Here is a 14,451-nt window from a genome sequence, read left to right as displayed (position 1 = left end):
TGGTAGCTTGCCGAGCTCTTCAAGAGGGATGGAGGAATTGAACCTGGGTTGGCCGCTGCGTGCAAGGCAAATGCCCTACCCACTGCTATCACTCTAGTCCAATAATATTATATAATAATTATTATTACTATAATTTATGATGCTAATAGATATTTGGGCATGCAATGTTCCCATGCCAAACTCACTACCAGTTGTCTACCTCCCTCTATCAATATCCCCCATTTCCCTCCCACCCCTAAATTGCCCTGTTATATCCCTCATTGTTTTTACTTTGTTAGTGTAGTTTGGGTAGCATATTCATAATATCATTAGCTATTTTAGTTCTGATGTGTACAGTTACCTCACGTCTATACCACACAAGTGTCCACGGCCAATGGCCAATACCCCCATGTGATCACCATTCCACCTCCTCTTTTTCCTCCACCTCATTCCCCCCTCCTTTCTTGGCATACTGGTTTTTGTAGTCCAGGGCCAGGGCTTGTCCAGGTTTGATACTTTTAATTACCTTGTCCTGTTATTCTATATACCACAGATCAGTAAGAATGTTCAGTGTTTATCCTTATCTGTTTGACTTAATTCACTAAACATGACACCCTCCTGTTCTATCCAAATTGTAGTGAACTGCGTACTTTTATCTTTCCTTGTGGTTGCATAGTATTCCATTCCATATTTATGCCACAGCTTCCTTATCTACTCTGCTGTTGTTGAATATTTGGGAAATTCCTTCTTTTTAGCATTATGTTTTCCCTTGAAGAGGCACTAGCAAGAATAGCCATATAGAACTGCATCAAATTTAAAAGCTTTACATGGCAAAGAGACCAGCACAAAACAAAAAGGTAACCTAGGCATTGGGGAGAAATATTTGCACATGATATATCTGTTAAGGAGTTGCTATTCAAATATATAGAAAATGCACACACCTTAACATCAAAAAATGAGCAACCTTATTAAAAATGGGCAGGCCTGAATAGACATTCCTTCAAAGTCTTATATACAGATGGTACACAAACAGATGAAAAAAATGCTCAACATCACTCATTATTAAAAATGCAAATCAAAACCACAATGAAATATACCCTCACCCCCCATGAGAATGGCTTCTTTAAAAAATAGTGAAAGCCTCATTTGTGGAATATAATGTAATTTAACAGGAGACTAACACCTAAAGACAGTAGAGATAAGGGTCAGGAGGATCGCTCCACAGCTTGGAAGCCGGTCTCACGTGCTGCAGGAAAAGGCAGCTGAGATAGAGAAGGGACCACTAAGTAAATGATGGTTGGCGAGCTCGCTTGGGAAGGTAGATGCATGCTGAAAGTAGACTATGGACCAAACATGCTGGCCGCTTAGTACCTGTATTGCAAACTATTACACCCAAAAGGAGAGAGAGAGTAAGAGGGAATGTGCCTGCCATAGAAGCAAGGGGTAGGAAGAGGTGGGGGTGGCAGGAGGGATACTGGTTACATTGTTGGTAGAGAATGGGCACTGATGGAGGGATAGGTACTTGAACATCGTATGACTGAAACGTAATCACGAAAGTTTGAAAATCTGTAAGTGTATCTCATAGTGATTCATTAATATAAAATATTAAAAAATAGTGAAAGCAATAGCTATATGTCCAAAGTACAGATGCAACAACATTGAAAACATGATATCTAACATACAACCACTGAACTTTGAAATGTGCCTGTCAAGGATGGAGGTGGACAGAAGGGAACATAAAACACTGGTGGAGGGAATTGGTGCTGAAATGTATGCCTAAGAGTCAACTATTAATTATTTTATAAATCATGGTTCTTTAATTAAATTTAAAAAATTAAATAAAAAGTAGTGAAACAATAATGGTGTGAATATAGAGAGAAAGAAATTCTCAACAATATTAGGTAGACCATAATTTGTACAGTCACTGTTTGTGCAAAACAGTTTGAAGATCCCTTGACATTAGAAAAATGAATATTCTATCTGATACATCAATACCGCTCGTAGGCATTTATGTGGTAGGAAAACACCAATTTGAAAGTTATTCATAGTATTATTCACAGTAACAAAGACATGGAATCTACCTAAATACCATTCCACAGATGACAAGATAAATGAACTTTGGTATATCTAATTAGTGGAATAGTAATCTGCCATTTAAAAAAGAAGAAATCATGCCTTTTGGACAACATGGATGGAACTTGAGACCATTGTACTAAGTGAAATAAGGAAGAAAAAAGCAAAATATGAATGCTTATACTTAATGTGGGCTAGGACTGATTAAGGCAAACATAGTGTCAAAGATTAATACAAATCCTATACTAAAGTGGAGTCTAACAGTATAAACTTTCACAATGGAGGTTTCCAGAGTGAAAGACGAGTAGGGATGGAAAAATTTAAAAGGTATCTTCTTGGGGCTGGAGCAATAGCACAGTGGTAGGGCCTTTGCCTTGCACGCGGCCGACCCAGGTTCGATTCCCAGCATCCCATATGGTCCCCTGAGCACCGCCAGCTGTAATTCCTGAGTGCAGAGCCAGGAATAACCCCTGTGCATCGCCGGGTGTGATCCAAAAAGCAAAAAAAAAAAAGTATCTTCTTGATGGTGGGATGACTCCGAAACTTTTGTGGTGATGGGTGTGGTGATGATTACATACCCAACAAATTTATTCCCTGAAATACCATAATGCTGTAAAGTACTGATGATGTCACTTTAAAAGCTTAGGAAAACGTCGCTTCATGCATTCAGCTCATGTGTTTTACTACTAAGCCTCATACCTGACAAAAGTAAAATTTTTAAATAAATAAATGACCCCTCAATATCTTAACATAATAAAGTTTTATTTTTAAGTTCATTTAATGCAAAATACATTATGCATATATATGTATATGTATGTATGTATATATATATACATATATATAAATATATTTTGCTTTTTGGGTCACACCCAGCAATGCACAGGGGTTCTCCTGGCTCTGCACTCAGGAATTACTCCTGGAAGTGCTCAGGTGACCATATGGGATGCTGAGAATCGAACCCGGGTCAGCCACATGTAAGGCAAACGCCCTATCCAGCCCTACATTATATTTTCTTAATGTATTATTTCTTTCTTTCTGAGAGAGTAGACCACATTTGGTAGCGTTCAAGGTGCATTCCTCGTATGTACTTGGGGATCACTCCTGGCAGTATTCAGGGTTCCATATGAGGTGCCAGGGATCAAACCAAGGTTGGCTGTGTATAAGGCAAATATCCTACAGGCTGAACTATCTCTCCAGCCTCTTAATATATTATTTCTTGTTGATTTCTTCTTGACCCATAGGTTAATTTGAAGTATGTTATTTAGTTTCCACACACTTGAAATTTTTTCAAGTGGCTTTCTGTTATTATTTCTAATTTTATTTGTTTACAGAATATGCTTATTTTGAATGAAAAATTCTGAATAGTGTTATAGATTTGTATTTTTCCTCCTTTAGTCTTCTTTGCTTCATATATTTTGAATTTCTGATATGAAGGACATATATGCTTAAAATTAATCAATTTCTTCACTAATACAGAATATTTTTTTTTTCTCTCTGGAATATTCTTTGTTCTAAACTAGTTTTCTTAAGCCAGAATTAAGCCCTGAGTATGGTGAGGTGTAGGCCAAAGCCAAACAAAAAAAAGTTTTCTTTTTTAATTTTTTTATTAAATCACCATAAGATAGACCATTACAAAGCTATTCACTTTTACAGTGTTCCACCAGTGTACATTTCCCAGCACCAATGTCCCCAGTTTCACTCCCACCACACCACAATAAAGTATTTTTCTCATAATAATGTAGTCTCTCAACCTTGCTTCCAACTGTTAGCATGGTAGAGTTTTCAGTCCTTTTAATTTGAGCCTTTTCATGACATTGGTTTTGGTTTTAGTTTGGGGGCCACACACATCAGGGCTTAGGGATTACTTTTGGTTTTTTGTTTTTTTTTTAATTTTTACTTTTTTATTGAATCACCATGTGAAAAATTACAATGTTTTCAGGCTTAAGTCTCAGTTATACAATACTGAAACAACCATCCCTTCACCAGTGCCCATATCCCACCACCAAAAAAAACCCAAAATAAGAAAACCAGTATACCTCCCATCCCGCCCCCCCCCCTTGTAACTGATAAATTTCACTTCACTTTCTATTTACTTTGGTTACATTCAATATTTCAACACAAACCTCACTATTATTGTTAGGAGTACCCCACTAGAGTCAGACCTATTGTGAAGAGATATGAGGTCTGTACTTTGGATTTCTGTACTTTAGCAACTAAGTCCAAGGAGGTTTCTTCCAGATATTGGATCATTGCAAGCTTGTAAACCCCATCTGTGGTCCTCATAATATGGCGGTCACCACGCCCTTCATCCCCGGCTAGGAAGAGGCGAGAGAGAGTGAGAGAGAGAGAGAAATACCTTTCCCCTCCTGGGCGGGCATGGGGCACGGGGCCGCAGCTTAGTTCTCGGTCTGGAGACATTCTGCGAGGAGCTGCCCATGCCGAAAAATTTAGCTGTCGACTGGAGTCATTCTCGTGCAGCTGCGGAGAGCTAGGGGTTACTTTTGACATACTCTGGAGACCATAAGGAATGCCAAGTATCAAACTCAGGTCAGCCACATGCAAAGCAACTGTCTCCTGTACATTTCTCAAGCTCCACTGAAGAAATATCTATTTAGCTACACCATCTATTTTGGGGAAAGGAATACAACCAGCACACACTGCTGAGGAAATGCCACGCCCAGTTGTATTTAGGTGCTATTCCTGGCTCTGTGTTTCAGAGTTGCTGCTGGTGGTGTTTGAACATATGTGGTACTAGAGTCTCCCCATGTGTTTTGCATTCACTAGGCCCATTGAGCTATCTCTACATATTTCTCCCTTTTGATGGGATGTTTGTTTTCTGCTTTTGAGTTTTATGAGTGATTTATGTATCTTTACATATCTTTGTCAGAAGTATAGTGTGCAAGTATTTTTTCCCATTCAATCAGATGTCATTTTTGTTAACAGTTTTGCTCACAGTGCAGAAGCCCTTTAGTTGATGTGATCCTATTTGTTTATTTTTGTTTTTGTTTTGTTGCCAATGGTGTTGAATTACTGCAAAAGCCATTGACGCCAATCTCATGGCTGTTTTGTCTATATTTTCTTATACATATTTTAAGAGTTTTGAATTAAATTTTGTTCATGGTGTTAGAGTTTTGCATGTGGATAATCAGTTTTCCCAATACACCATTTGTTTAAGAAGCCTTCTTTATTATAACAAAATTTTATTGAATCACCACGAGATAGTTACAAGCTTTCATGTTTGGGTTACAATGACACAATGATCAACACCCATCCCTCCACCAGTGAACATTCCCCACCACCAATATCCAGGTATACCCCCTTTCCCCACACTCCGCCTGCCTCTATTGCAGACAATGTTCCCCACACTCTCTCTCTATTTTTAGGCATTATGGCTTGCAACACAGACACTGAGAGGTCATCATGTTTGGTCCATTATCTACTTTTGGCACATATCTGCGATCCTGACTGATTCCTCCAGCCATCATCTTCTTAGTGAGCCATTCTCTATTTCATCTGCCATCTCCCCTCTGCTCATCAAGCAGTCTTTCACTATGGGGCAATCCTCCTGGCCCTCATATCTACTGTCCTTGGGTGTCAGCCTCATGTGATGTTCTTTTATACTCCAAAATGAGTGCAGTCCTTCTGTGTCCGTCTTTCTGACTCATTTCACTTAGACATTATACTCTCCAAGTCTATCCATTTATAAGCAGACTTCATGACTTCATCTATCCTAAGAGCTGCATAGTATTCCATTGTGTAGATATATCAAAGTTTCTTTAACCAGTCATCTGTTCGAGGGCACTCAGCTTGTTTCCAGATTTTGCCTATTATAAACAGTGCTGCAATGAACATATAGGTATAGATGCCATTTCTACTGTGCTTTTTTGCACCCTCAGGATATATTCCCAGAAGTGGTATGGTGGGGTCATAATGGAAGCTCAATTTCTAGTTTTTGAAGGACTGTCTATATTGTTTTCCAGAAAGGCTGGACCAGTTGGCATTCCCACCAACAATGAAAGAACATCCCATTTTCCCCACATCCACGCCAGCACTGGTTGCTTTTGTTCTTTTGAATGTGTGCCAGTCTCTGTGGTGCGAGATGATATCTCATTGTTGTTTTGATTTGCATCTCCCTGATACAAATTTTTTCATGTTCCTTTTGGCCATTTGTATTTTTTTTGAGGAAACTTCTGTTCATTTCTTCTTCCCATTTTTGATAGGGTTGAAGGTTGTTTTCTTGTACAATACTTCTTTTTTAGTGTTTTTTTAAATTTATTTTATTCTTTAATTAGTGAGTCACCATGAGGGTACAGATACAGATTCAAACATTTTAGAGCTTTTTTTTCCTCATACAATGTTCACAAGCACATCCCTCCACCAGTGCCCATTCTCTACCACCAATAAACCCAGTATCCCTCCCACCCCCCAATTCCATCTCCCCGCCCACCCCACCCTGCCTCTATGGCAGGGTATTCCCTTTTGATCTCCCTCTCCAATTGGGTGTTGTGGTTTGCAACTGGGGCATTGAGTGGTCATCATGTTCAGTCTCTAGACTACATTCAGCATGCATCTCCCTTCCTGCCCAGGATCTCCAACCACATTTTACTTGGTGTTCTCTATTCTATCTGAGCTGCCTTTTCCCCCAGCATGTGAGACCAGCTTCCAAGCCATGGAGCCAACCTTATTTCTACTATTCTTGGATGTTAGTCTACTACTCTGTTATTTTATATTCCACAGATGAGTGCAGTCTTTCTATGTCTGTCTCTCTCTTTCTGACTCATTTCACTTAGCATGACACTTTCCGTGTTGATCCACTTATATGCAAAGTTCATGACTTCATTTTTTTCGAACAGCTGCATAGCATTCCATTGTATAGATGTGCCAGAGTTTCTTTAACTAGTCATCTGTTCTCGGGCACTCGGGTTTTTTCAGATTTCTGGCTATTGTAAACAGTGCTGCGATGAACATATAAGTGCAGATGTCATTTCGACTATACTTTTTTACTTCTCCGGGGTATATTCCCAGTAGTGGTATTGTTGGGTCAAATGGGAGCTCAATTTCTAATTTTTTGAGAATCGTCCATATTGTTTTCCAGAAGGACTGCACCAGTCAGCATTCCCACCAGCAGTGTAGAAGGGTCCCTCTCTCCCCACATCCTCTCCAACAGCGGTTGCTTTTGTTCTTTTGGATGTGTGCCAGTCTCTGTGGTGTGAGGTGGTATCTCATGGTTGTTTTGATCTGCATCTTTCTTTTTTTTTTTAAAGAAATATTTTATTGAACCACCGTGAAAACAAGAAAAAAATACAAAGCTTTCAGGTTTAAGTCACAGTCAAATACTGATTAAACCACCATCCCTTCACCAGTGCACCCGTTCCACCACCAAGAACCCCAATACACCCCCCTCCCACCCCCCCCCATCTAAGTAGCTGATGATATTCCCATTATTCTCTCTACATATTGAGTACATTTCATATTTCCATACAGAACTCACTATTGTTGATTGGAAATTTTCCCCAACAATCAGGCCTGCTGAATAAGCATCATCTAATAATTTCTCTTCCTTGGTAAAAGTGAAGACTTTGAGTCGGTTTTGGGTTTCTAATATTTTAGCTCAGTTCACAGTCAAAATGGATGGCTGCAAGAATCTGCTCTGGTGCCAAAATGGGTTAGGAGACCTCAGGATCACAGTCAGTAGGCGGGAGGCTCTGCTTCTCGTGCCGCGGCTCTTGGTTCATCTCTGGGCGGAAGGCGCGCCGGGAACACCTCCCCTCCCAGGATCACCTACAGGCTACGTCACTAAAGTGGAGGGGTCTTAGAGGGTGGCTCTCACCGCGTGGCTGCTGCCGCTGCCGCCATTTTCACTCAGAAAAATGGGGTGGAGAGGGAAAAAAATCCCTCCCCAGGCTGCACGAGGTTGTAGTTCAGTTCACAGTCAAAATGCATGGCTGCAAGAATGTGCTCTGGTGCCAAAATGGGTTAGGAGACCTCAGGATCACAGTCAGTAGGCGGGAGGCTCTGCTTCTCGTGCCTTGGCTCATGGTTCATCCTGATCTGCATCTTTCTTATGATTAGTGATGTAGAGCACTTTTTCATGTGCGTTTTGTCCATTCTTATCTCTTCCTTGGGAAAGTTTCTGTTCATTTCTTCGCCCCATTTTCTGATAGGGTTGGATGTTTTCTTCTTGTAGAGTTCAGCCAGTGCCTTATATACCCTTGATATCAACCCCTTATCTGATGGGTATTGGGTGAATATCCTTTCCCATTCTGTAGATTGTCTTTGTATTATGGTCACTGTATCTTTTGCAGTGCAAAAGCTTCTTAGTTTAATGTAGTTAAGACAACTCCTTACAGACTTTAAAGAGGACATTGCTAGCAGCACAATAATAGTTGGAAACTTCAACACCGCCTTATCACCTCTAGAGAGATCAACAAGAACAAAACTTAGCAAGGAAACACTGACTCTGAAAGAAAAAATGGAAGAGAGAGGCCAAATAGACTTATACAGGGCTTTACACCCCAAAAGAAAGAATACACATTCTTTTCCTGTGCACATGGAACATTTTAAAAAATAGACCATGTACTGGGCCACAAATCATACCTCAATAGAACTGGAAAAATAGAAATTGTATCCACTATCTTCTCAGAGCACGATGCGCTGAAGATAGAAGCTAACCAAGCACAGACGCAGAGAATCAAAGCAAACACCTGGAAATTAAACATCTCAGTGTTGAACAGTGAGTGGATCAGGAAGGAAATCAAGGGAGAAATCAAGAAATACCTCGAAACAAATGAGAATGAAGACACAAGCTACCAAAACCTATGGTACAGAGCTAAAGCTGTATTAAGGGGAAAATTTATAGCTCTGCAAGCATTCCTTTGGAAGGAAGAAAGGGCCTACATAGATAGCTTGACTTCACAGCTCAAGGACTTAGATAAAGACCAGAAAAAGGAACCCAAAACAGACCGAAGGAAGGAAATAATAAAAATTAGAGCAGAAATTAACGACATGGAAACCCAGAAAACAATCCGAAATGTCAATGAAAGTAGGAGCTGGTTCTTTGAGAAAATAAACAAGATTGATAAACCGCTAGCAAGACTCACAAAGAAAGAGATAGAGAGAACCCTAATAAACTGAATCAGGAATGAAAAGGGGGACATCAAACAGAAACCAATGAAATTCAAAAGATCATCAGAGACTACTTTGAAAGTCTATATGCCACGAAACAAGAGAACCTAAAAGAAATGGATGAATTCCTTTATTCATACATTCTTGTACAATTCTACTACTGTCTTGTATATCCTGGATATTAATCCCTTATCAACTGGGCATTGCATAAGTATTCTTTCCCATTTTGTGGGTTCTTTCAGTATTTTGGTCACTTTTTCTTTTGAAGTACAGAAGCTTCTTAGTTTGATGTAGTCCCATTTGTTTATGTTTTCTTCCACTTGCATGGTCAGTGCTGTTCCATCCTTAAAGATACTTTTAGCTTCAATGTCATGGAGAATTCTGCCTACATTTTCCTCTATGTACCTTGTAGATTCATATCTGATATTGAGGTCTTTAATCCACTTTGATCTGACTTTTGTTCCTGGCATTAGACAGAGGTTGGAGTTCATTTTTTGCAGGTAGCTATCCAGTTTTCCCAGCACCACTTGTTGAAGAAGCTTTCCTTTTTCCACTTCACATTACTTGCTCCTTTGTCAAAGATTAAGTGGCCATATATTTGGGGGTCCGTGAAAGGATATTCAACTCTGTTCCATTGGTCTGCAGATCTGCTTCTAGCCCAATACCATACTGTTTTAATTACTGCTGCTTTGTATTAGAGTTTGAAGTTGGGGAAAGTGATGCCACCCATCTTCTTTTTCCCAAGAATTGCTTTAGCTATTTGTGGGGATTTATTGTTCCATGTGAGTTTCAGGAGTGTTTTGCCTATTTCTTTGAAAAATGTCATGGGGTATCCTGATAGGGACCGTATTAAATTTGTATAGTACTCTGGGCATTATTGACATTTTGATAATGTTAATTTTCCCTATCCATGAGCAGGGGATGTGTCTCCATTTCCTAGCGTCCTCTTTTATCTTTTATCTCTTGAAGTAGTGTTTTGTAAGTTTCCTTGTATAGGTCCTTCACCTTTAAGAGGCCTTCTTTGCTCCATTTTATTTCTTGGCTCCATTGCCCTAAGTTATCTATCTATTGGGGCTAGAAACAGGGGGATAAAACAAATGCCTCATATGTAGTCGATCCCCAGTACCACTTGTTCCACTGAGTATAACTAAGTTCAGCCAGCAGGGCCCCTACGCACAAAAAGGGGGGAAATACCTGTCTGTATTTCTGTTTCTCATCTTTCAATTCCTCTCCATTGGTGTCTTTATTCCACACCACACTCTTGATTTCTGCATCTTTATAGTATAGTTCAGAGTCAGAAACCGTGATGCTATACCTCCCATTTCCTTGTTTTTCTCAAGATTGCTTTGTTTATTTGAAGGAATTTATAGTTCCTTACAAATTTTAGTAATATTTGTTATGTGTCCTTAAATAATGCTATTGGAATTTTGATAGGAATCTTATTGAATCTGTATAATGCTTTACATAAGAGGGTCATTTAAGCTATATTAGTTCTTGCAGTCTGTGAGCATTCCAAAAATGGAATATTGTTCCATGTCCTTGTGTTTATTTTACTACTATTTTGGGGGGTTGGTGGACACATTCATCAGAGTTCAACAGCTATTTCCAGTTCATTGTTAAGGGGTCCTCCTCGTAGCACTCAGGGGACCATATACATTGCTATGGATCAAACCCAGACCTTCTGTATACAAAGATTTCACTCTAACCTGTTCAGCTATCTTTTAGCTTCCTATTTCTTTTAATAGTTGTATACACTTTTCAGTGTACTTTTCCTTTGTTAAGTTGATTCCTTTTGTACTTGATTATTTCTTTTTTTTAATTTTTATTTTATTGAATCACCGTGAAAAAAATACAAAGCTTTCAGGTTTATGTCTCAGTCATATAATGATTAAACCCCCGTCCCTTCACCAGTGCACATGTTCCACCATCAAGAACCCCAATATACCCTCCTCCCACCCACTCCCCACCTAAATAGCTAATGATCTTCACTTTATTCTCTCTATACTTTGCATACATTCAGTATTTCAATAGAGAACTCAGTATTATTGTCTGGAATTTTCCTCCAACAATCAGGCCTGCTGAAAAGACATCATTTAATAATTTCTTTTCATTGCTGAGAATGAAGACTCTATGAGCTCACGACCGCGTGGTTTTGGATTTCTGATATTTTAGCTCAGTTCATAGTCTAGATGCATTTCTGTAAGAAGCCTCTCTGGGTGCCAAAATGGGTTAGAAGACCTCTCAGATCATAGTCTTTAGGAGCAGAGGGTCCGTCTGTACTTGATTATTTCTGATGCATTTGTCCATAGTATTTCTTTCTCTTTATTTTGTTATTTGCATATAGAAATGCAACAGGTCTCGACAATTAACATGGCATACTGGGCCTACATTCCTAACCTGCCTTTATTAAGGGGAGTATCATTGCAAGGACAATCACATACCTATTTACACTAATGAAACATCCTGGCTGCCTGGCCCGTATGATGATAGAGGCCCAATCAAACCTGAAAAAGAAGGCACAAACTTTACTGAATATGCTACCGGGGTTGAAGGGATGCCTATCTGTATTAGTAATGGAAGTCATTGTTTAAAAATACACATGCATTACTGGATGGTTTAATATCACAATTCTACTGAATCTGATAAAAAGCCATTGTTATTGCTCTCAGCAAATTGATTCCTAGATGTGGGAAGTGAAAGTTATGATACTCTACCGTCTTTCCCTGTATGTGAACTCCCTAAATTTATGGAATTAGAAAATTGGATATATTGGAAACAGTGTAGAGGAGAAAAAGCTAGAGTCTATATTGATTCCTCTTATGGGAAAATTGGACTGGAGCGATAGTACAGCAGGTAGGGCGTTTGCCTTGTACGTGGTCGACCCGGGTTTGATTCCTCTGTCCCTTCCGGAGAGCCTGGCAAGCTACTGAGAGTATCCCTCTTGCACGGCAGAGCCTGGCAAGCTATCCGGGGTGAATTCGATATGCCAAAAACAGTAACTACAAGTCTCACAATGGAGACGTTAATGGTGCCCGCTCAAGCAAATCAATGAACAAGGGGAGTACAGTGCTGCAGTACTATATGTATATTACTTTTATAGCTAGCCGCCTTAGTATATTGTTTTGTTGTTTCTATAGTTTTGGGAGACAGGCATGTGGCCAGGCTGTGGTCAGGCTATACAAGGATGTAGGTCCAATCCCTAGCACCTTATGGTCTCCCAGTCACTGTTGGATGTAGACCTTTTATTTCATTAACAAGGTTGGTTTGGCCCTCAAAACTCTGTGTGTGTGTGTGTGTGTGTGTGTGTGTGTGTTTAATCTAGGGTCAGAAGCGTAGTACAGGGAATAAAGCACTTGCTTTGCTTACAGCCCACTCTGGTGCAAGCCCTACTCCTAAGAGGGACACCCAAGTACCGAGCCAGGCACAGTCCCTACCACTTCTTTGTTTAATCCCCCAAATGAAAAGTTGAGCCTAAGAGTCTAGATTTTTAACATTTTTAAAATATTTTTTGGTTTGGGGCCATACCAACAGTGTTCAGGGTTTATTCCTGGATTCTTGTGCTCAGGGATCATTTCTGCAGTTCTCAGGGGACTATTTGCAGTACCATGGATCTAACTGGGATTGGCCGTGTGAAAGGCACCTTACCTGCTGTGCTATCATCTCTCTAGCCCTAAACAAAACATTTAAAAATTATTATTTTGGGAGTAATTTTCTGTGACCATACCTGTATGTGCTCAGGGCTTGCACCTGGCACTATGTCTGAGGGTCCCTTCTGGTGGTGTTCTAGGGATCATATATGGTGCTGGGAGTTGAGCCTGGGTCACGTGGAAAGTACTTACCACTGTACTGTAGCTATGACCCATATTATACGCTTACTTTTTAAAAAGAAATTAGTTAACTTTTATGAGTGCATATCTACTAAGTAAAACAGATCATCAGAATATACATCCATTCTGTCATCCATTGTCACTATCACTGTCATCCTGTTGTTCATCGATTTACTCGAGCAGGCAACTGTAATGTCTATTCCTCCCAGCCCTGAGATTTTAGCAGCCTCTCCTTGCTTGTCTTTCCCAATGATTGGAGGCTCTTTCAGGGTCAGGGGAATTAGACCTATCATTATTGGTTTTGGCATATCGACTACGCCACGGGTAGCTTGCCAGGCTCTGCCTGTGTGGGTGAGATACTCTCGGTAGCTTGCCAGGCTCTCCAATAGGTGTGTGTATATATATGTATGTACATATATATATATACATATTACTCTGATTTGTTGCCTACTGTCTGAACTCCATCAAATATGGTGTGGTAATTATGGAAAATGGGTAGGAAGTGTCTTACAATGTGTCTGGAAAGCGGCCTGGAGCGTGGCGGCGGTTGGGTAATGGAGGACAGCTGCCAGGGCTGGGTCCCTTGGGTGGCGGGGGTTCTCGCCTGGCGTCTCACAATGGAGACATTACTGGTGCTCGCTCAAGCAAATCGATGAACAATGGGACAACAGTGTTACAGTGCAGTAGACACGAATGGAAATCTCACTTCCAGTTACTTGGGCTCTGGTTGAAATGAGAAGAAATATGGTGCTGAAACTAACCTGTGGGGAGCCAGAGCAATAGTACAGCAGGTAGGGTATTTGTTTTGCGCTCAGCCAGCCCAGGTTTGATCCCTGACATCCCATATGGCCCTCCGATCACTGCCAGGAGTGATCCCTGAGTGTATAGCTGGGAATTACCCTTGAGCATTGCCAGGTGCGACCCAAAAAACCAAAGAACATACTAGCTTGTGGACTAGAAAGTTCTCATCTCTAATCTGCATATCACTGATTTCTCTTCTAGAGTTGGCTTGGAAATGAAATTGAGGTTCTGGTTAGTACTGAGGAAGCCAGACGCCATCTGAATGACCTTCTTGAAGATAGAAAGATCCTTGCTCAGGATGTGGCTCAACTTAAAGAAAAAAAGGAATCTGGAGATAATCCACCGCCTAAATTTAGGGTAAGGGTTCTACTGGAATCAGATTTAGCAATCTCTCTAGAATCTCATCCTACTTTGGAGAATTAGTTTCATTTATTTCATTTTCACCCTCACAGAGACGCACTTTCTCACGTGCCGATCAGCGTGGACCAGCTTCTGAGTCAGAGGATTCTATCACAAAGCAGATTGAAAGCCTAGAGACTGAAATGGAACTCAGGTAATGGGATTATCTTGAAGGCACTATAAAAATTGATGCCTCAAATCAAAATAGAACACCCTACTACAGTGACTCAAAAACATATTTTTCAAG

General features: G+C 40.2%; 1 protein-coding gene across 1 annotated transcript in view; it reads left to right on the top strand.

Annotated features, from left to right (window-relative positions):
- The window catches only part of KIF4A (kinesin family member 4A), a 173,626-nt gene that overhangs the window by 133,078 nt on the left and 26,097 nt on the right, over positions 1 to 14,451 (top strand). Inside the window, exons 20-21 of the mRNA XM_055121514.1 lie at positions 14,007 to 14,162; positions 14,258 to 14,358. Coding sequence (XP_054977489.1) covers positions 14,007 to 14,162; positions 14,258 to 14,358 — 257 coding nt within the window. The remainder of the gene's footprint in view (positions 1 to 14,006; positions 14,163 to 14,257; positions 14,359 to 14,451) is intronic.

This window comes from Sorex araneus, chromosome X (genome assembly GCF_027595985.1).
Source record: "Sorex araneus isolate mSorAra2 chromosome X, mSorAra2.pri, whole genome shotgun sequence".
In the NCBI taxonomy this organism is placed as follows: Eukaryota; Metazoa; Chordata; class Mammalia; order Eulipotyphla; family Soricidae; genus Sorex; species Sorex araneus.
This window is presented reverse-complemented; position numbering and strand designations above follow the sequence as displayed.